General features: G+C 36.3%; 1 protein-coding gene across 1 annotated transcript; it reads left to right on the plus strand.

Moving 5' to 3' along the window:
- The first annotated feature begins 1,547 nt into the window (after positions 1 to 1,547).
- On the plus strand, positions 1,548 to 22,444 carry LOC103035340 (E3 ubiquitin-protein ligase TRIM39). The gene is made up of 11 exons (XM_007230767.4): positions 1,548 to 1,840; positions 9,675 to 10,029; positions 10,424 to 10,724; positions 11,438 to 11,533; positions 11,831 to 12,064; positions 12,624 to 12,792; positions 16,181 to 16,252; positions 17,001 to 17,021; positions 17,164 to 17,190; positions 17,313 to 17,488; positions 20,397 to 22,444. The coding sequence occupies exons 2-11, from the start codon at positions 9,707 to 9,709 to the stop codon at positions 20,760 to 20,762; spliced, it is 1,785 nt and encodes a 594-aa protein (XP_007230829.3). The 5' UTR covers positions 1,548 to 1,840; positions 9,675 to 9,706; the 3' UTR covers positions 20,763 to 22,444.
- The last annotated feature ends 1,516 nt before the right edge of the window (positions 22,445 to 23,960 follow it).

The following is a 23,960-nucleotide window of genomic DNA, read 5'->3' on the forward strand; positions in this document are numbered from 1 at the left end:
GATGGAAACTCTAATTAAAAACCAGGGTTATTCCACCAAATAGAGAACTCTTAAAACTTTATGAATATAAACTTGTTTATATTGAGGTCTGAAAGCTCTTTTTTTCCCGCCATTTCTCGTTATCTGGAAACGTTCTAAATGAGAATATTTTTATTTTTATTTGGGAGAAATGTTGACCGTAGTGTACAGAATAAAACAACAATGTTAATTTTACCCAAACATATACCTATAAATAGCAAAATCACCAAAAAACTTATTCAGAAACAACATTTTGTATTTATTTATATACAGTCATTGGATTAGCTGTCTAATATACATTCATATTGTCCCTTTTATTTTACAGTATTGGTGAACTAGGCTAATACGCTACTTTTCCAACTGTTTCCCAACTAGCTAATGATAAAGCTTTAGCAAGATCGAGCCTTTTGAGGGCAGGGCCAGGTTAGCTAGCTAGATTGGTTGGTTAATAGTTAACCTAAATATTTGTTCATGAAATATATATTTAAAAAAAGATTTTTAATTATTTATTTGTTTGTTGTTTGTTTATTGTTCCACAAAGATGAGGTTGGGTTCTTATTTGGCTTGTCCACATTAATGGTTCAGCATTTGGCTGATTTTGGCACCTCAGGCCACCATTTAAGGTGGAACGAAAAATTTAGTAAGCTCTTCTTTTAGCTTTTCAGTTTTCATGGACATGTCTTAACGGCAAAAATCTCCATGAACTTATTTTTTATGTATTTACATAAAGTCATTGGTTAAGCTGAATTATTACAACATTCATACTGACCCTTTAATTTTACAGTATTGGTTAACTAGGCTAATAAGCTACATTTCCCAACAAGCTAATGATTGAGCCTTATGAGGGCTGGGCCATCTAGATTGGTTGGTTGACAAGTTAACTTAAATAAGTTGCTCATGAAATATGAAAAAAACATATTTGAATAGAAAATATTTTTTTTGTATTTGTTTGTTTATTATTCCACAGAGCTAAAGTTGGTGGTCTTATATGAATTGTCCACCTTAATGGTTCAGCATTTGGCTACATTTTGGCGCCTCAGGCCACCATTTAAGGTGGAAAGAAAAATTCAGTAAGCTCTTGATTTAGCTTTTCACTTTTTACAACTAGCAAATGTCTTCAAGGCAAAAAAAGTCCATAAACTCAAACTGTTCTATACTAATAGACTGGCTTTTTTATGTATTTATATACCGTCATTGGACTAGCTGGTTTGTTACATACTGTACCTTTAACTTTACAATATTGGTTAACTAGGCTAAAAAGCTACTTTTCCAACTGTTTCCCATAAAAGTTAATGATACAGCTTTAGCCAGAAACGTTTGAGGGCAGGGCCAGGTTAGCCAGGCTAGGTTATATGTTATATTGGGAAACAAAACACTCGAATAAAAATTATTTGTTTATTTATTATTCCACAAAGCTGAAGTTGGGGTTTTATATGAATTATCCACCTTAATGATTCAGCATTTGGCTACATTTTGGCGCAGTAGGCCACCATTTAAGGTGGAACGAAAAATTAATTAAGCTCTTGTTTTAGCTTCGCACTTTTCATGGCGAACGTGTCTCGAAGGAAACAATGCCCGCAAACTCAAACTTTTCCTCACTGATAGACTCCAACAGCGTCAAACACACGCTCACGCTCACTCTCACTCTGCCACTTTACTCACTGCGGCCAAACCCCATTCACACACACACCCTCAGCTACTTTCTTCTCTCTCAAACACACAGCTGGAGAAGCTGCTCATCTCCAGCTCTAATACAAGTCTAGAGACAACAGAGACCCTTACACTTTCTTCAGTTTACCCCCACCTCTTCATTCAGACCGAGGTAAGTGTCCTTTATAACCTCTTACTCTAAAATAGCAACCACACACCAGGCCTTACAAGATTTGTAAGTTTAAGTGAAAGTGATTTTCTGTGGCCTGATAAACAGCGTTACAAATCTCTGTCGTTCACACACAAAAGGTACTTACTTGTTTTACTAAACTCTAACATGCCCTAAAAGTGACTCCATGAATTCACATTAAAACGGTCCAGAATAATAATTAATATCAGGTTAATTTCTGTGTACAATTGATGCTAAATTTGATAGGGTGCTCAAACTTTCTATTTCTAAAAAAAACTTTCTGCTATCAGTGTCTTACAGTTTTAATGTACTTTACACTTACTATTTTGCAATTCTAAATCATTTGCTCAGTGTCAGATTTGCGGCACTGAAATAATTGTGCATTTCAAAAACATAGACCTGGTTTCTCCAAATAATGTCTTCTCCAAATTTTAATTGATTACTATTTCTGTGCTATTTAAAAATAAGTACCTTTGTTAAAAGATTTAATGCAATATTTTTAATTTTATTTTTTTCTCTCTTTTTTTACTTAAATCTTTAAATTGTGTCTTATTTTCCAGAATTTGTATTAGCAAAAAACTTCAAGTAAGTTCAAGCAGGTTCATGCTGGTATAGACTGGTCTAGTGCTGGTTGGCCAGCATACCAGCATTAAAAAAAACGTTTTTTTTGTTGGGGGGGGGACTAGCCATGCTCATCAGTGATGGTGGATTCTTTTTTGTTCCGCATTTGCAGCACAAATTCAACAGTCCTCTTCTCTCACAGCGTCCAATCTATTATCAAACACCCAATGTTTTCATGATTCTTAAAGCCATTTCTGAACACCTATTTGTTTTATTAGTTTTGACAAGTGTACGTGTGTGTGTGTGTGTGTGTGTGTATGAGGTGTGTGGTAAGGCAGTCTGAGAATCCGGCTGAGATCTGGCCCAACTGGAATGATGTTGAACAGGTCTGGCTGGATGAGGAGGCTGAAAGAGATGTATATTTTGTTTTTTTCTTTTGAAGCAAAACAAGTAAACTGCTGCAACAGTGATGTTCACAGTATGTTCTTCTGCAAGCCATGGAAACAGTCTTAAATCTCCCATTTCTCTGCAAAAGGAAAAATAAAATAATTAATTACAGGAAAAATAGAAAATCAAATGATGAGCATTTACAGTTCTAGCATTTATTGGTTGTAAAATTTCAAGGTTGTAACATTTCTAAACTTAAACATTGTGCTTCGGCTATGTTTAAAGCTTTCAAAATATGCTGAATGAGCTTTACTAGCCTAGGATTCACTGGAACACACATGTAGTAGTATCAGGTTTCATAACCAGGTGTGATTGACTGGGGTGTGGTGTGTGGCAGTTACTGAAACCTGTTTGACCCTGCCTGACATGATGTGCAATCTAGTCACTAATCTGAAAGTGATTCACATTTTCTGCTGTTGGGTCTGTTTTTGACACCTAAAACAATAGTAAATAATTGTTAGGGATTATCCTTCTTTTTTAATTTAAACTCTTTTTTTTACCATTTCTACTAGTACAGTATATATATATATGTGTTAAAAAAATAATGCTAAAATTCAGGGGCAGTGGTGGTACTGTAGTTAGAGAAATGAGAAGTATTTGATACTAGTATTTAAGTATTTGGTATACTATCTCTGGTAGATATGCACAGAAAGGGACAACAGTGCAAATTTAATTTGGTATTGTACATGACTGCAGATTGTGCAACCTCTATAACTAATACAGTTTTTTTCTGTATGCAGTGAGAGCATGCACACACACACAAACACACACACTAGTGATCATTTGCACAGTGATTCTGAGACTAGGTCTTGCTCAAGGTGCCCAACAGTCTTCACAATAACATGGTGCAGAATACGTTGATTACAAACCGCCTGCTGTAATGAACTCACTTATTTACGCTAAGAAAACTTTAGCATAAGCCTGTATCTGAGCAGAACCCAACCTGTGCATAACTGGTGCTCTGTAGCACCAGTTTTAACTTTTCTACACAAAATGTGGGAAAATTTGATTGAATCTTGAAAATTGTATGTGAAAAATATGTACATGGATAGTGAGCTTAGCTTATGATGAAAATGCTTGGACGGTGGAGTTTCTAGTTGCATTTTTAGACATCAGGCATGTTCTTATCAGAGGTAAACAGAAGTTAATGATGTGGAGATGCTGAACATAAAAGTAAGATCAGTCATTGAAATCTGGCTTTTTAAACTGACTTTAATCCAGAAAGGATGAAGACCAAATCCTACCACTCGGACCAAATAAGCATTCTTCCAGAAAACCCATACTTTGCTGTATATCCTATGCAATACCTCCAAGTTACTGTTTACAAGTGTTGTAAAACAATATCAATATATCAAAGTATTGTGATTTTTTTTGTTTTGTTTTGCAATGCTATATTGATTTTCAAAAACCCCATATTTTGATTTAACGTATCAGCAGACTGCCCTCCTAGATACTTTTTGTGGTCGCAATTTGAAACAAACAAATCAAAAGGGGGAGAAATCTGACAGCACTGTCCAGTAATCAGTCACAGAAACAAAAACGAGAACACCTTAGAACAGTGTTTCTCAACCAGGGTGCCCGTTCTCACCTGAAGTACTGCGTCCCCCCCCCCCCCCCCCGGTAAACTGGGGTGTCGTGACATCTCGCATATATTTAAAGGGTGTCGTGATAGAAAAAAGGTTGAGAAACGCTGCCTTAGAATACAGGGTTTTACTCCATTGTTAGTTCCCACTGTTCTTATGGCATTAAAGGTAAACTTTTCTCTTATTCAGATTGTATCAATATGATGTTAAGTGTTTAATACCATGAGTTGTCATAAAATGTGGCACACCAATCACAATTACAGTATTGCAGTATATTTTAATATTGAATCGTAATCCCTGTATTGTGATGTATCACCAGTTTCTTGCCAGTACACAGCCCTAGTGTTCACCTATGTTTTGTCTACAAACAACAGGGGCTTTAAGACCAATTTTCTTGGCCTTTGCTTAAGTATGGTAAATGCTATGTGTAGAGCATGCTATGACAACAGAATGGCGTCAGAACCTCTGCCCGAAAATCTTGTCATGTGAATGATGTGAATGACGGTACACCAGTGAATAGAACGAGTGGCATTCGCCTGTAAAAAGAGGTCCACCTACACTTGCAGGAATCCTAACACACTCACCCAGACTGTCAGAATGAGTTTCCATCAGCACAGACAGAGGCTTTACTTTGAGCTTGTTAAACATAAAGACACTTGAGCACACACGTGTAGATTCTAGGAGATTTGTAACCCTGACAGACAGATAAAAGGGGAGTGACGTGAAGATGAGGAGTATGCAGTTTTTCACGGCATGGTTTTATTTTTTTTCATTGTGTACAGTATATACCCTTATACAAGCACCCAGTTTTATCGTATTTAGGCCAAAAACTGTTAAGACTAAACATTCTTCAAAACTTCAGCGTGAATAGGTGGTGCTAAAATGCTGTAGGCTGAATGGAGAGTACCAAATTGTTGTAAGCTGTAGTTAGTAGTAGGACAGAAAATGTTCACTTATGTTACTGAGAGAGTTTCTTCTTTATTGCATCAATATGGCAATGGTCTGTGTTTCACTTGAACTGTTGGGGCCACTGCCTCCCTGATTTCAAAAGTACTCCCAATCTAATATCTGTATCTATAAGCTTATAGAGAACATGCACAAATACTGATGACATGAATGCAGAGAACAGTCAGAATGCTTTGTCTGTATCCCAATTTAATGTTTAAGCATGAATAAGCCTTTAAAGTGATGTATGCGGACTGGGTGAGACCATGTTGGAGTGGACAAAAGTTATGTAGATTGAATGTGTGGAACTGAAAACTCTCACTGTTTGTAGAGACTTTGGATATATCCAAAATAGCAAATTTACAACTTTAACCTTTAACTAGGGGTGTGCCAAGTTGTATTAAACACAATAATATCGCCAACATTTTTAAATATCGTAAACAGTATTATACCCTGAAATATCGTGCCATATCACCCACCCCTAATTATTAAATCAGGGTACTAGCAAAAGAAAAATCCACACTGTTCTCCTTTCCTATTACATATCTGCTAGAGAAAGATTATATCTGTCCAGTATCATTTATTTTACTTTACTCCTGGATATATGGAGATATTTGGAGTGCATTATTAATATAATGACATTCTGGATCATTGACTTTTGTTACATATTTGATAAAATTATTATTTTTTAATATCTTAGTTAGGGGTGTGCCATATTATATCATATTCAATAATTAAGTTTAATTTTCAATTTGTTGCAGTAACATATTATTGAAATATATATTTTTTAATTCAGTGTTTTTTTTTTCTTCGTATCAGCAAGAGTATCGTTATTGTGAAAATACCATAAAATATTGTGATATTATTCTAGGGCCATATCGCCCACCCCTAACATTAATATTTAACAGAATTCTGTGTTTCTAAATATTTCCAATTGAACTGTGTGTACAAGACTTTGAGTAGCCCAAGTGTAGTACATAGCTTTACAGTTCTGTCTATATCTGTCTATAACCTATTGATTTAAACTGATCTAAATTGACTTTATTTAATATGGTAATGTTACACCTATTATTACAACACATTAAAATACAGAGGATCTATGACAGTGGAAGGAATTGAGCATGCACACACGCTTCGGTCATGTTGCAGAACTAGACAAGCTGCATTCTGAACACTTGGGCGCAGCTGAAATGTTATTTTTTAACCTTCAGTCTGTTTGTGTCTCTACAAAGCAGGACAATAAGCACTTTTCTTGGAAGCCCATCTAGTCTAGTAAGAAAGGTGTGAATTGTCGATGTGTTGATTCAGGGATAAGCTAAAAACTTAGACCAATGCTAAAAGTTCATGATCTTTATTCAGTAATGTTTTGCACAAGTGTGTAAAACACAGGAATGCGTGACAGCTGTTATCTTTGTTGTTGATCCTGACTGAGACTAGTAGTAAACAAAATGTGTGCTAGAGCTTTAAGCAAGGTCAGGAAAGTACGTCACATTCACATAACTGCCAGCTTAAGAGCCTGTTTTAGGATCAGCTGAATAGACAGTTTTACAGTACTACTATTGTTATCATACAGTATAGATTCTCATCTCATAGTTTTCGAGATATCAACACCATTTGAACTGTGGAACTTTTGGTCTGATCAGGAATGTTGTGTATGTATACAGCTTTTTATTTGATGTAGATTTTGACGTCTTTTTATTTTCCTGTACGAATAAATAGCAGATCATTTCGATCTAAAGATTGTGAACGCTTTGTGTGTTTTCATGATACTAGTACACTAGCAACACACAACTAGGGCTGGGCGATATGGCCATAAAATGATATCACAATATTTCATGGTATTTTCACAAATCCAATACTCTAGGCGATATGACAAAACACTGAATGAAAAAAATCACTACTACTGCAACAAGATGAAAATAAAATTGTATTATTGCTTACAATATGATATGGCATACCCCGAATATAAGATATTTAAAAAAAAAAAAAAAAGCCGAGTGGTCCAGCAGTCTAAAGCGCTGCCACTATGAGCAGGAAGTCGCAGGTTCTTTCCCCACAAGGGTGATGTCCACAGCACAGGGCATCTGTGAGCTGATGTATCAGAACCAAGTCGCTGCACTTTCCTCCAGGCATGCTGGCTGCTCGAGCAGCAGCTCGAAAAGAAGCGGTGGCTGACTTCACATGTCTAATGAGTCCTAATGAGTATAAATAAAAATAAATAAATAAATACAAGAATTTATCAGATTTGTAACAGAAGTCAATGATCCAGAAAGTCATAATACTAATAATGCACTCCAAATATCTCCATATATCCACTAAAATTAACAATACTAGACAGATATAATCTGTCTAGTAGGTATATAATGGGAAATGAGAACAGTGTGAATTTTTCATTTGCTAAAAATAGCAAAAAGTAGTACCCTGATGTGATAATTGGGGTGGGTGATATGGCACAATATTTCATTGTATACCCCTAATTACAACCCTGTACTTATATACTTATGTCATTCAGCACTAAAATATTAAAATTGTTTGTGTGCAAAAGCTGACAGGCTAGCTTAAAAGAATATTTTGAAAAAAATCACATAATGTACTAACAATAAACCAGCCACCTGTAGCACCCACCTAAACATACATTAGTTTTACGCTGTAGCACGAAGCTAATGTAGACAACAAGTAGCATGCTAACTGATATGGTGCTAGCTGCTCAAATTATCAAACAATCACAGTATCTTCATGAGACGCATGAGGAGGTGTTCACTCTTCTCTAATAGATTATAAACTGTCATATGGCTATTTATGAACACAGACTGGAGTACATTAGCATAACAGACACAGTAGTAGCATACTGTTGCCTGAGGCAAGCTAACAGAGACAGGCTTTAGAACTGTCAGTAACTCACAGGGTAGAATACATTTGTAATAAATTTGCTTTGGCTGCATACTTTTCCTAATTGTATTAACATTCATGAACAGTATAATTCTGAGCATGCCGTGCAAAAGTTTCTAAGTATTTGTCTGGATTACAAATAATATTTGCATAGTTTTGTCCAATCTGCTTTTTTTTGGTTTACTGGTTTTTATAGCAAATTTTAATGAGCAGGAATGGGTATAAATCACATCTGAGTGCTTTGCACTTCATCCGTTTGGTTAATATTTGTACCAAAAGATGGAAATCGAGAATGAAAACTAACTTTGACAAATTGTGTGGGTCAGCTTACCATCTTGCTCATTATATCCCACTCTCCCCTGTGTTGAAAAGTACACATTACTGCCAAAAGTGTCTCTACGCTTCATTAGCTAATCTAATGAGGTCACATGAAGTTTGGAGGTTTATAGTGACTGGGCCTCATTTACCAATATCTTGTAGAATTTTCTTTAATAAACTTCCGAAGAACAATCTACGCAGGATACATAACTTGCTCTTGTGTTGTGTGGCCAGCTGAATTATTCTATTAACAATTTGTGAAAGAGCTCAGCCGATGGATGGCTGTGATATGCCCACCCAATCTGCCAGCTTCCTCAGTGTTGGTTAAACAAATGTTGCATTATCAACTTTTATTATTTATAATTATCAACAACTATCAACATAATCAACACAGGTCTTGGAAGCCTAAACCTATTACCTATTAGGTATTCACAATTTTCTGCAATTAAATCAAAATGATCTTCAGTCATGTTCTCTCTTCTCCAGGAGCGATTTGCAATTTCTTTGAAAAAATAACAGATAACAGCAATTTTGATAAGAAGGGCCTTAAATAGCAATCATGATTGCTAATTAAAATATATATATTAATATATTTAATTCATATATAGGCTACTTAAAAAAGACCAATACATTACATTTAAAATACTATAATTTTATTGAATTATAATGAACAAATCTGCTATAAATGATACTTTGTTCATACAGTCTCATTTAAAAGTATGAACTGCAACTGTCCTTATAGCTTCAGCATGAATGGGTGGGGCTAATATGCTGCAGCCAGAATTATAGCACTGCTGTCTGACCAAAATCTTTTATATCCAATATGTGATCTTTCAGAAAAATGGAAAAACCTTAATTGCTTTCAATGGAATTTGATGTAAAATACTTTATTCTAAGTACGGTAATTTGTTGAAATATTTATTGTAAAATTTTAAAACAATGTAAAGAACAACTATCAAATTAATATTATGTCAAATTCAAAAAATGCAAAGTTTTTTTCTTTTTTAAATCATGTGGGCCTTTCCAATGTATGCCTTTGTGTAAGACTGAATTCTGCCTCTCTCTCTCTGCAGGCCTGTGTGGGTGAGTGTGTATAAAGCCCAGTATGGCTGAGCTGGGTCCTGAGCTGTTCACGGAGCAGGAGCTGACCTGCTCAATCTGTCTGGACCTGTTCAGTGAACCCGTTTCTACGCCCTGCGGACACAACTTCTGCCAGGGCTGTATCGGGGGCTACTGGGCGTCCAGCTCCGTCTACACCTGCCCGCTGTGTAAACGACCCTTTGACGAGCGACCCGAGCTCAGCATCAACCGGGTGTTCGCCCACATCGCCCAGAAATACAGAGACATCCAATATGGAGGTCCGCCGTCCGCCAAACCTCGCCAGAGGACACTGGCCAGTGTGTCTGTTCCCATGGCAACCAGCACAGGGTCAGTGGTTATAGGGATGCACATGTTGATGTAGAAACCATATCAGTGTTGATCGTAACAGCTGCTTAAAACTTACCAGCATGATGAGTTCTTTAGAAAAAAATTTATGCACCTCATTTAATTTTTAGATAGCATAATAATATGATTTATAATTTTGTCCAGAACAATGTTCTTTTAATTGTTAATACAATGGTATTTGAATATTAAAATGTTTTAAATATCCTAAACAAAAAAAGTAGAGCCAAAACACCAGCTTATTCATGTTAATAGGCTTTTCCTGCTAAGAAAATAGCTCAGCTGTACTGATCCTTTTATGTTGTGTAGTGATTCCATTCTTATCAATTAATATAAAAACACACTTTGTTGTTACTCTTCTCTACACTGATGGGAGCAGGGAGGAGGTGCTGTGTGACATCTGCACAGGCAGGAAGGAGAAAGCGGTCAGTTCCTGTCTGACTTGCACAGCGTCTTACTGTGAGACACATGTGCAGCCTCACCGCCAGGTGGCATTCTACACGTCCCACCGGCTGCTGGACCCCCAAGAGGCACTGCGTGGCCGGACGTGCCGTGAGCACGGGCGGCTGCTGGAAGTTTACTGCAGGACTGACCAGCGCTGCATCTGCGCCATCTGTGTACTAGAGGAGCATCGGACACACACCACAGTGTCCGTGCAGACTGAAAGAGTGGTCAAACAGGTCAGAGCAATATTATTATTATTATTACTATTATTATTGTTGTTGTTGGCCACTTACAACAGTGTCCAATTAGACCAACCAATTAGTTGAACAGGTTTGAGTGGAACCACAGCAGTTCAAATCCCAGATCATGGTGCCATCAGCAGCCGGAGTCCGAGAAAGCACAGTCCTTGCTCTCTCTTTGTGGGTGGATGGCGATCTCTTATCTTAGTGTGATGTTGGTCAGCACAGGTGTCTCTAAGCTGTTGTTTCGGAACTGGGGATTTACTGGCAACCCAGTGATTCTTCATCAGTGGAGGAGGTGTGTGTGTGTGTGATAGTTTTTACCCTGCTAGTTTTGGGGGCATTGCTAGCATATGCACAAGGATTGGGTAATACTTTTTCCAAACTGGAAGAAAATGGGCTAAAATGAAAAAGAAAAAAAAAACTGTTTTACACAGTGTTAAACAGAGTCATCATGCAATGTTGAGTGCATTTGTGATTGTATACTTTTAAGTTTTAAGTCTGTGCAAATAAATACTGTATAAACATGTCTGTACTCTAAAACAGGAAGACACAGGTTTTCACTCTCAATAAAAAAACACTAGAGTGTAATGTAGCAAAGATACATCAACACAATTATTTTTATTTTATTATAAAAAAATTCAAGTAGTTGTAATTGATCACGAACTAAACCCTAAGTGATAACCCACCTTGTCTTTTCTGCATTACAGAAACAACTGGGCAAAATTGAACTGGACATCCGAACATCCATTGAGAGGCGAATGATCCGTCTAAATGAACTAAAGCGGCAACTACAGTCACTTAGAGTAAGCTCTGCTTTAATCCACGAAAACAATAAATGCTGCAGCAGGTAATCCCTTGCTGCCTTAATTAAAAAAACTATTACTAATAACAGTCTGACAGTTGAAATATAAAACTTGTGATGTATTTGATCTAAGTATTAGTTGCTGTAACTGGTTCTGTGGTACAATGATAAACCCTGCCACACTTTCCACAAGAGAGGAAACTCTTATGACAGAAATGTTTTTCACTTTCAGTGCGATTATCATGATTATGATAATATCTGCTCGTTTTTAAACACTGATTGTGATTTTGTTGTGTAGAACTATGCCCATGCTGAGCTGTCAGAGGTGGAGCAGGTTCTTGCAGATGTCAGTCATTCTGTGGATCGAATCCGTAGTGAGCTTGTGGGCGGGATCGAGGAGAAGCGAGACGATGTGATTGGTAAAGGCGAAAGGATTGCCTCACAGCTGGAGGCGGAATTAGGGCAGCTGCAGGAGCGCAGGACTCGACTGGAGGCTCAGACAACTTCTGAAGATCACATTGCCTTCCTGCAGGTACACAAGTTATCCTGAAAAACCATAAAGCGATGGTTCAGGGGAAAAATCTAAATCACACAATTTATGCAAGCATATATTCTGTCATTTAGTTATTATCTGCTTAATCTCTATTTGTATTACCTGACCTTGCTAAAAATCAAATTCTCACCGCTCCAACATTTTATGTAAAAAAATTTATAATAAACAGCTGAACCGCTATTTCAACAAATATACCTTAGATTTCAGATAAAACATTGAGCGGATGTCCCTATACTTATGGCCATAATTTAAACTTCAAGACAAAACATTGTTGGTAAGATAGGGTGTACTCGCACTAGGCACGATTTAGTTAAATCATGAGGTAGCACAGTTTTGCCCCCTCCCTAATCCCCCGGCTGGCCTGCACTCACACTGTGTTTAAACAGTTTAAACTGAGCATGCTTATGTCACTCACTGCTAGTGGGCTTGAAGGTGTTGTGGCGAATTCACCACCCTGCCATGAAAAGCACCCTCTTTCTCCCTTTCAGTATTGTAATTGGATTGATTAAGCATGTCTCTGAACTTATTTACCCATCAGAGCTTCGAGGAGGCTAACATCCCCTATCACGACATGGGTGCTCTAAACCCAGAGGAGGACGGGGACCTGGAACTGCACTTCTCTCTGGGGGAGATAAAAGCTGCTCTGGGAGATATTCGAGAACGGCTGGATGATATTCACATGGGGGAGGTGCACTACCGCCACTCAGGTCAGAATCACCACTGTTAATAACACACTGTCTGTCTGTGATCGTGGAAACATGCAGTGCTATGCAAACTGGTTAAAAATGTGTACCTCAACAGTGCGTGTTTGTAAAACATTACATAGAATTAGAATCATTTTAGATTTTTTTTCAGTGGTATTGATTTGTGAGTTACTATAGCATAGGTTTGGTTGCTGACCTTTTTGTTAAATCCAGTCACTGTGTGGATTTGTTCATGTCCACCAGCAGTTTACCTGATTTGCTTTCTTAATCAGATGAACTGTTTTGAGAGAAACTGGAAATACCAGCCTTTCAAAATAAACTCTTACTTAAGGAATCTTTGGGTAATGCCAGCCTTGTTGTTTTTCTTTTGGTATTGCCAGCATTTAGATTTTTACTGTTAGTAATGCTGGGCTTTATGACTCCTTTGTGGAAATGCCCGCTTTTACGGAGTGTTCTTTACACACATTTTAATTATGCCAGTCTTCTTTTGTGTCAAAGCAAGACTTTAAGGCTGTTTAGGTAATGCAAGAGTATTTCTTTTAGTCATGCCAGGTTTTAGGACAATCTTTTGGCAATGCCTTTATGGACAATGCATTAGGTATTGCCAGGTTTTAGGATCCTTCTTTTTAATAATACTGTTCATCGGTATTCTTTTGTGGAAATGCCAGCCTTTAAGTCTCTTCTAGGAGACTCTTCTTTTGCTAATGCTGCTATTTTGGTAATAGCAGGTTTGAGAGCACCGTTGTGGCAATGCCAGCCTTTATGGATAGTTCTTTAAGTAGTCCCAGCTTTATGGCTCTTTTTGGTGTAATGCAAAACATACAACTGTTCCATTTATTATTGTCTTCAGGACAGTTTTGTGGCGATGTCAGCCTTATGACTTATTTGGTAGTGCCAGCCTTATTGTATTTCTTTTGGTACTACCAGCCTTTAAGCTTTTACTTTTGGTAATTCCAGTCTTTAAGTCAACTTGGTGTCAGTGGCAGTTTTTGTTATTTATTCTTTAGGTAGTTTCAGGTTTTGGAGCTCTTCCTTTGAATAATTCCAGTTTCAATTTCAGGACTGTTTGGTGGCAATGCCAGTCTTTAGGACACTTTTGGAACTGTCAACATTTAAAGCTTTTACTTTTGGTAATGCCAGGCTTTAGGACACCTTTGAGGCAATGCCAGCCTTTATTATTGATTGCTCTTTAGGCAGTTTCAGTCTTACATTTTCTATGTGTTTAGGTAATGTCAGTGTTTTGTAATCTACACACTGCAAAAACCTAAATCTTAGCAAGTGAAATTTTCTAAATTTAAGGCAATAAATCTTATTTTCTTCTCTGATAAGACTTTTTGTCTTACTAAGCATTTTAAGTGTTAGATTATTATGCTTACTTTAGAGATAATTATCTTAATCATCCTTACTTAGAATTGGTACCTTATTTTAAGTAATTTGAATTCAAAATAAGCACAATTAAGCAGCAATCAAGTTATTCTGATTCTTGTGTCCAAAAACAGTGACTTTTTTGCTTGATTTAGGTGTTACTTCACTCATTTTGAGACTTTGTCATTGCTTTTTGTAAGAAATCTAACTAAGAAAATTTTGCTTACACCATTGGCAGATTTATCTGCTTAATATACTTAATATATTTCTCTTAATTTGTCTGTATTTTGTCTAGTTTTTGCCAATGGATTTTTTGTAGTGTAAGTGTTCATTTAATACTGATTATAACCCTTGCTTTTGGTAGTGCCAGTTTTATGGCATCAACACAACCTTTGCTTTAATAATTGAAACAATTAAACATCTTTATGAGGTTATGAGGTTTCACCATCATCATGACACAGAAAAAAAGCTTTGTGTAAGTAAGTTACTTTCTGTTCCTGTAGCAGGTACAGGTAGAAATCCACCTGAGAATAACCTTTGATCCACTGTTCTCTTCTTTTGGATTAGTTTTTGTGTGAAGCCGTGATCCAGCAGGGTGACGTTGTGTTCAGGAATTTGAGCTTAGTCACTCTGAGTGTTTAAAGAGCCTAAAATGTCTTGCTTTTTTTCTTGCAGAAACTCATCTGTATGGCCGAAAGGTGTAAATTCTTACAGTGACATTTACACAATAATGTTTTTTAAAGAAATACTTCAGGGTGTCTTTAATCCAAATTTGGACTTTCAGTTCTATTACACTTCCTCAGAAAGTGATGCTTACTTTGTCACTTTATTCATCATGGTTTTCATCAGGTTTAACTGTGAAAAGCCACAACAACACCCCACCATTTAAATACTTAAATGCTAATTTGACTGGTTAAAAGTGTAAAAAGAGGGTGTATACAGCTTTAAAAAGTCCTGTACCATGGCACAAACATCCACTTTCAGTAATGCACACTAAACATACATTTATATTTGCATAGCAGTCGAATGACTTAATTTTTTTGTGACCATAATATTAGCAATATTAGTTTTGGTGAACATTATTATTGATTTTAACATTCCAAGATCAGTGCAGTTAAATTTGGCACCCCTAATACCGAACATAGCATTTTACCATGAATATATATATGAATATATCAAACTATTGTGATATTTTGTTTTTCAATACTGTATTGATTTTTAAAAACACAATATTGATTTTTAATTAGGGTTACATGTAAAAATTAGTGTCAGACAGTGGTTCATTTAAACCCTGATTGCTAATTTGTTAGATAGCAGTATTTATAATCTGTCTTCAGATATCACTGTTATAATTGCATAAAGAATAAAATGTTATAAATATGATAGTGTTTTTATATTATGACAGTTTTTCTAAATACTGATTTATTTAAACAACCCCAATATATCACCGTCCTTACAGTATCATAAAAGATCATAATAAATTAAATTGTACTGTGTCGTACGTTTGTATCATTTTGTCAAGTTTCTGCCAATACATAGACCTACTCCTGGTCAGACTCCATGCTACACAAATTATTTTGCTGCTAAATTTATAAACTGAACAAAGTAAATAAATATGAATTGTGTCTAAAATGTGGAATATGCCATATTAAAGTTTGTTTCTTGTAATAGATTTATTTACATGTACTTTTAACAGAGGTATACTAACTTTTACACACAACCAGGCCTAGTATTGGTCATTGCATGCCTGGCTAAAATATTGTTCATTGTTATATAATGTAAATATATGTGAACTAATATATACATAAGCACAATAGATAGAAGTCACATCCATTTATTGTACGATAAGTTGATAGTGTAATTATTGTAACAGGGCTACACACAGCAGTATCTTATATATTGCAACGTAATCCTATATTTGAACAATTTGAACAGCAGCACTCAGTTCCAACTTTTATAAGCCATATTCAGAAGACATATAATGGTTATTAATATTTTTCATGGGTGTTTGTGTTTTTGATCACAGGGTCTTTTCTGCCAGAGTCTGAGAGTATGATGAGTGTTCGATCCCTGAAGAAGAAGGAATTTTCACTCAGAGGTAAAGTGTTCTGAGTGTTCAGAAGACCTGCACCAGCAGAAAAAAAACTTAGGAGATTTGAAAATAATACTTTTATAGTTTTCCTCTTAATTTTGTTGTTGAACAGACAAGACTTGTTTAAGCCCAAATTTAGCTTTTTCATTTGTGTATTAGGTCTATGACTCTAATGTTGCTAAAATGCTAAAAGTTAGTTGTCACTGAATATGGTTATCATAAATACATCCCCACACAATTCTCTCAACCCACCTCCAGCTCTACTTTATGGTGACATGTAAAAGTGGTTTAGGATAGTGGCACTTATTTTTGTAATTTTTCCAAAATTATCATTTTACAGGAGACCCTTCTTATCTTTCAGTAGAAATAAAATTTGCACAATTTACTTGGTTCATTCTGAAGACTCTACACAATTTTTAAATGTAGTTTTAGATGGAAAAACCTTTAAGAAATAGAAAATTGGCTGTTTTTGGAAGGAGCTGCATATTATACCGCAATCAGACAGCAGAGGCACCAGACATATGGTGGTTTAACTTTTGAGAGACATTACACCATCCATGTTCATATACAGTCATTGGTCTATTCATTAAGAAATTTTCCATGAAAAAAAATATTTAAATTATATTGTTTATCTTTACTTTTTTTTGTAACACTGCTATATAAAAATAATAGCACATTAGATATTATGCATTAGTTGTGTTTTATTGTACATTTTATGCCATTTAAATGTCCCTTTTGTCTGTCCATCCTACAGATCTTCGGAAGATAAAATCAAGTAAGCACATTTAAGATTAGATCTTTGGATACACACTTTTTTAAGGAATTTTGTGCCGTTATCATAAACCCAATGTTAATCAATGTTAATACCTTCTCTTTAGAGCTTCTCAGTTTCTGACCCTGTTCTATTTTATTTTTAGGTCACAAAAAGGTTAAAATGTACCTTGGTAAGTAGACTTTAGTGTCTTTTAACACTTTCCATTTTTTAAGCATCAAATTTAACACCATTTTTTTAGAATATTTACACAGACCATGAGAAATACAAAGGATTGTTTTGTTATTTCTTTAGAGGACGTAACTCTGAACCCGGTGACGGCGTACCCATTCCTCATCCTCTCTGAGGACAGAAAGCAGCTGAAACGTGGAGAAAAGCTGCAGTTCTACAGGAACAGCACGCTGCGCTTCGATGTGTGGTCCTGCGTCTCCGCCAAGGAGGGATACGAATCAGGACGACACTACTGGGAGGTTAGTGCATCACCTACACACTCACTGGTAGGAGTGCTGAAACAAATCGATTTTAAAGAATCGTGATTCCTAGTCCTGGCGATTCTGAATCGATTCAGAATGCCCCAAATTAAATAAAAAAATGCATTTAGGTTTTATTTTTTGCCGTTCCTACTCCCGACAGTACTGCATACTGCATTACTCATCCACTTGGCCACCGTAGAAGAAGGCTGTCTAGGCCACCGTACAGCAAGCTAGCTAGTTAGTTAGCCAGCTTCATTTATCTGAATGGAGTCCGCTAGGATGGAGCAGGAGCCCCTCAATTGTTGCAAGCAATGTAAAATCAAACAGAGGGAATACGACAATCATCCTGAGCTAAAAGAAGCTGAAACGCAGCCAAAAGCAGCAGACCAGCGAACTCTGGAGCAATGCAACAAACTCCCCGCTGTGAAGGTTTCCCACTCCATTACCTACTACAGTTGTGGTCAAAAGTTTACATACACTTGTAAAAAAACATAATGTTATGGCTGTCTTGAGTTTTCAATAAGTTCTACAACTCTTATTTTTCTGTGATAGAGTGATCGGAACACATACATGTTTGTCACAAAAAACAGTCATAAAATTTGGTTCTTTCATAAATTTATTATGGGTCTGCTGAAAATGTCACCAAATCTGCTGGGTCAAAAATATACATACAGCAACATTAGTATTTGGTTACATGTCCCTTGGCCATTTTCACGGCAACTAGGCGCTTTTGGTAGCCATCCACAAGCTCCTGGCAAGCTTCAGGTCGAATGTTTGACCACTCTTCTTGACAGAATTGGTGCAGTTCAGCTAAATGTGATGGTTTTCTTGCATGAACCCGTTTCTTTAGCACTGTCCACATGTTCTCAATGGGGTTTAAGTCAGGACTTTGGGAAGGCCATTCTAAAACCTTAATTCTAGTTTTAGCCATTCCTTTACCACTTTTGATGTGTGTTTTGGGTCATTGTCTTGTTGGAACACCCAACTGCGCCCAAGACCCAACCTTCGGGCTGATGGTTTTAAGTTTTCCTGCAGAATTTGGAGGTAATCCTCCTTCTTCATTATCCCATTTACTTTCTGCAAAGAACCAGTTCCACTGGCAGCAAAACATCCCCAGAGCATAATACTACCACCACCATGCTTGACAGTAGGCATGGTGTTCCTGGGATTAAAGGCCTCACCTTTTCTCCTCCAAACATATTGCTGGGTGTTGTGGCCAAACAGCTCAATTTTTGTTTCGTCTGACCAGAGAACTTTCCTCCAGAAGGTTTTATCTTTGTCCATGTGATCAGCAGCAAACTTCAGCCGAGTCTTAAGGTGCCTTTTCTGGAGCAAGGGCTTCTTTCTTGCACGGCAGCCTCTCAGTCCATGGCGATGTAAAACACGCTTGACTGTGGAGACTGACACCTGTGTTCCATCAGCTTCCAAATCCTTGCAGACCTGCTTCTTGGTGATTCTTGGTTGACTCTTGACCATCCTGACCAATCTCCTCTCGGCAGCATGTGATAGCTTGCGTTTTCTTCCTGATCGTGGCAGTGACACAACTGTTCCATGCACTTTATACTTGCGTATAATTGTCTGCACAGTTGCTCTTGGGACCTGTAGCTGCTTTGAAATGGCTCCAAGTGACTTCCCTGACTTGTTCAAGTCAATAATTCGCTTTTTCAGATCCACACTGAGTTCCTTTGACTTTCCCATTGTAGCTTTTGTAGCTGAGTCTAATCACTGGGTCAAATGAGCCCTATTTAAATGGGCTCATGAGAAGTCAACAGCTGTAGTCAATCAGAATCACTTACAAGAAGTGAAGAGGCCATGACATGAAGCTAATTTGATTGACACAACTCGCTACATCACCAAAATTGACAAATTTTGTTGCTGTATGTATATTTTTGACCCAGCAGATTTGGTGACATTTTCAGCAGACCCATAATAAATTTATGAAAGAACCAAATTTTATGACTGTTTTTTGTGACAAACATGTATGTGTTCCGATCACTCTATCACAGAAAAATAAGAGTTGTAGAACTTATTGAAAACTCAAGACAGCCATAACATTATGTTTTTTTACAAGTGTATGTAAACTTTTGACCACAACTGTATATCACAAAGGATTTACCACCATACAGCTCAGTGGAAGGCGAGGGATTTAAGTGTATGGTTACTACGTAGGACCCAAGTTACGTTTTACCTTCACACAGATTTTTTTTAGCGATAAAGCAGTGCCACGACTCTACAGTGAAACAAAGAATAAAGTGGAAGAAGCTCCAATTAATGCTGATAGACTAGCATTTACATGTGACTCCTGTAGTATCCCAGTAGAATGTTTAAAATTTAAGATTCTGTTTGTTTAATATTTCAGGTTTAGTTTTTAAAAAGGTAGCCACAATGCAATATGGCTAAAAAGACTGACGTCTGTGTTTTATTTTTAAGGTTGTGTTTTAAAGCTTTTCAAAAAATGAAATATGAAATGTTGCAAAAAGATTTGATACAGTAAGAAACCTAAAATTATTGTTTTAAATAAATGTTCTATATGTTTAAATTGTCATTTTATCTTCTCAATAACATAATTTAAACTTTTTCATAATTTACAAATTTATAAACTATTTGAATTGAAAAATTGTCGGAATCGAAATTCGTTCTTAAATCGGAATTAATTTGAATCGCCGGACACTGGGATATTCACACCCCTACTCACTGGCCACTTTATTAGAAACACCAATGAAGTGCTTTCACATGATTGCGCTTTATATAAATAAAAAAAATAATACTAAAAAAAAAAAAAAAAAACTACATTGATTTTTTACCCTCTGGAAGCTTCATTAGAAACTGCTATGTTGAGCTATCACTCATTAACCCCTAACAGTGCTAAGAGTGTTAAGTCAGCTGTGTGTGTGTGTGTGTGCAGGTGAATGTAGGTGATAATAAGGACTGGAAGGTGGGTGTAATGCGTGAATCGGCTCAGAGGAAGGGTCTGTTTGATATGAGTCCAGTGAACGGCTACTTCGCTCTGTGGTGGAGCAGCGGTCAGCTGCGCGCTCTCACCACCCCGCCGCTCAGCAAAGTGAAGGGAGCCGGCCGTCTGCGCCATGTGGGCGTTTACCTGGACTGTGAGGAGGGTCAGGTGACCTTCTATAATGCCAAAACAGGCTCAGAGGTGTACTCCTTTACCAACCACACCGCCTTCTCCGAGAGAATGTTCCCTGTGTTCGGAACCGGGGATAAAGAGGTTCCACTGGTTCTGCTGACCACAGTTCCATCCTTTCCTGAGTGAGATCAACAGTACACTGTTCACAGAGGAAGATGAATATAGAGTAAGAATCAGGCCATTAGAAAATGTGATTTAAATGCTAACATTTTAAATGGATTATTATTATCATTATTATTTTGAATTTGTGGTAAAACAGCTGGAATTCCAATTTAAAGCAAATAATGTTTGGTAAAAAAACTATTTTAACCCAAAATCTGAATTTCCCTTGTTACTTTGTGCAGTTTGGAATTCAAAATGAACTGACTATTTAATACAATTTCTAATTTTTCCTACATTTTAAAATAAACGTTTAAATTAGCAAGATCTCAAATTAACTGTTACTTTATCAAGAGCCATGGTTCAAAAGTGTGAATCTAGAGACTCTCAGTAGTTCCAATTGTATAGCTAGGGGTCAAAAGTGGGTTTCACAAGTGGTTGCTTTGGGGTTGCCAGGTGGTTGATGTGCTTTCACGGGTGGATACTTTAGTATTCCACTTGGTATCTTGTTGCTAGTGTGCTAAAGGGGTGCTTCTTTGTTCTGATCTCAGGGAAATTGTTTTATTATCTCAGAAAAAAATGTGATCAATTACTTAATTATCTTAAGATACAAAGTAAACAAATAATAAGTTACTTATTAAATTGCAAGAAAACCAGTTAGTACAGTGTGAATTCTGCTTTTGACTAATAGCTTTAAAATGAAAAAGAAACAAAACCTGAAATTTCAAATGTAGCTCATTTCGACTTTTAAAATATTGGATGGTAAAAAAAGAGAAAACAAATTCAGAAAACAGTTAAAATTCGAATGGCTTGATTCTGTCTTAATGGTAATATCTGACAATTCAACTTCACTTGACCTCCATGTGACACTTGTGTGTGTTTTTGTGCTTTCGGTCATTGAGCAAACCTGACTTAACTGTTTAATTAACTCATGTATCCATACTCCATCTACATCCACCTAATACTAACACTACTGTTACACTAATGTTATGCTGTGTAATTCATTCAGATTAGTACGTCAGTACTAAATTTGGAGATGTCAAAAGTTACACATTTACAGTGAATTGCTTTTTTTTTTGTAATCTTTATTAGCCGCAGATGTAAAGACTGCCTGTGTAATAATCTCTGACAATAGCTGCATTGTGGCTTGGATATGCCTCTGCAGCTGTGCCAATAACATGTTTTCTTTGTTTTATTCCAAAAGAATGAAATTTGTATTATAGCCAAAAGTTAAAGTGATTAGCTCTGGTCAGTTAACTTTAATCCAATGTATCTCATTCCTATTGGACAGTTTCAGTTTGATTATGTGTCTTTATAAATAAATCTTAAATAGCTTTGAGGATTGTACACTGTCTTTTATAATGTTCTGCACTGATGCCCAACACAAAGATCACAGACTCTCAATTTCTTTGTGATTTGAGAATATTTCACACAGTGGGCTAATTTGTTTTTTTTTGAATTAATAAAGAACACGTGATTATTTTACTGATATAATTTACTAATCACCTCTAGTAATTCTCTATTAAACCTTAATTATTACTTTTCATTATGTTAACTGTTATGCTCACTGTGCTGTGTATAAAAATACCATCGCAAGGAGAAAATCCATGTTTCTATTTATTACTGTTGCAGTTGTTTCCTCATGCTGAACTGTGTAGGTTAATAAGTGTAAATGTGTTGTAATAAAATAAACTTTCACGTAAATGTTCTGAGTGTGCTTTTTTGGTCACATTTTATAGTGACCGTTTAACTGAAGTCATCAATAAAAATCATTTGTGGAAAAAAATAAATAAATAATCCACCTGTTTGCTTTATTGGTCATGTGACTACATGTGCCAAACCAATCAACTAGGTCATATAAAGTTTTATTTTTGCAAATAATTTACACAATATCTGCCTGCAGTTTTAAAACACTAGTAGACCTTTATCATTGACAAGTTACTTTATTTTAGTAATACAGTTTTAAATGTGAATATATTATATGGATGTATTACACACACTGATCTATTTTAAGCATTTATTTATTGTTATTGTTAATGATTATGGTTTACAGCTAAAAATCAGTGCAGTGTTTTCCTGGAAAATTTTATTTTTTCAAATTTTATTTTTTTTCTATGCTTCCCTCTGCTGACAACTTTTATGAAGATGCAGATTTTATTTTCCAGCAGGACTTGGCACACTGCCCACACTGCCAAAAATACTAATTGGTTTTATATGATATTCAAATTTTCTAAGACACAAGTTTTTGGGTTTTCACTGGCTGTACGCCAGTCATCAACAATAAAATAAATAAATGCTTAACATCTATATAATATATGAGTTCCAATTTTAAACTGAATTAGTCAAATAAAGTAACTTTTCCATGATATTCTAATTTTTGAGATGTACTAGTATATCTTTCAGGCTATGCATTGTGTAGTGCTTCTTAAACCTGGTCATGGAGCAGCACTGCCACAGGTTTTACAATTAAACAAATTAGCTACAGCACACCTGATCCAACTAATGAACTAACTGAGGAGCCCAGGCTGAGGTGAGCTGGGTGTTACACCAGGAAACACTGAAATGAGCAGGGCAATGCTAACCCACAACCAGGACTGAGAACCACTGGCATCTTTTTCCTAATGCTAAAATCAGGTACAGTTATAGAATGTTGTAGAATGTTTTTCCACTCAGTCTGACTAAAGGTGATTTAGTCCGTTAATAAGAACCCTTTTTTCCAACCACAGCATTTGATCCCGATCCATAAGTACCAGTACTGTTGGCATGGACTGCTCTGTGACTGAGGGTGGCATTCAGGACATAGCTCATTTTGTATTTTCATTATTATTATTATTTGAACAAAAGATCAGTTTCCCAGAAAAGGATTAAGCCAAACCCTAGACTATCTTTTTCTCAATAAAAAAAATCACCATTCAAAATTATGTGCAGCCCAAGACTATTCTTAATCCCTGTTTGGAAAACTGCCCCAAAGAGTGTGTCTTCTTTATCAAGCATTTCAAAATAAAAGTACTAACCTAAGATCACCTCTCTTCAACTACCTGATAGACTTCACTAAAATGTAACTGATCCTGGATCAGAATTCTTACTCTGAGTAGTCTGATAGTTATGGGCCACTGTTCAGAAAATGAGCACATTTTATTCATGAACTCTGAGTTCTCTGAATGCTACACAAACGGAGTTCAAAAATGAACTTACATGTAATGTAATTACAGTGAAAAGGCTGGA

The sequence above is a fragment of the Astyanax mexicanus genome, chromosome 3, assembly GCF_023375975.1.
Source record: "Astyanax mexicanus isolate ESR-SI-001 chromosome 3, AstMex3_surface, whole genome shotgun sequence".
NCBI lineage: Eukaryota > Metazoa > Chordata > Actinopteri > Characiformes > Acestrorhamphidae > Astyanax > Astyanax mexicanus.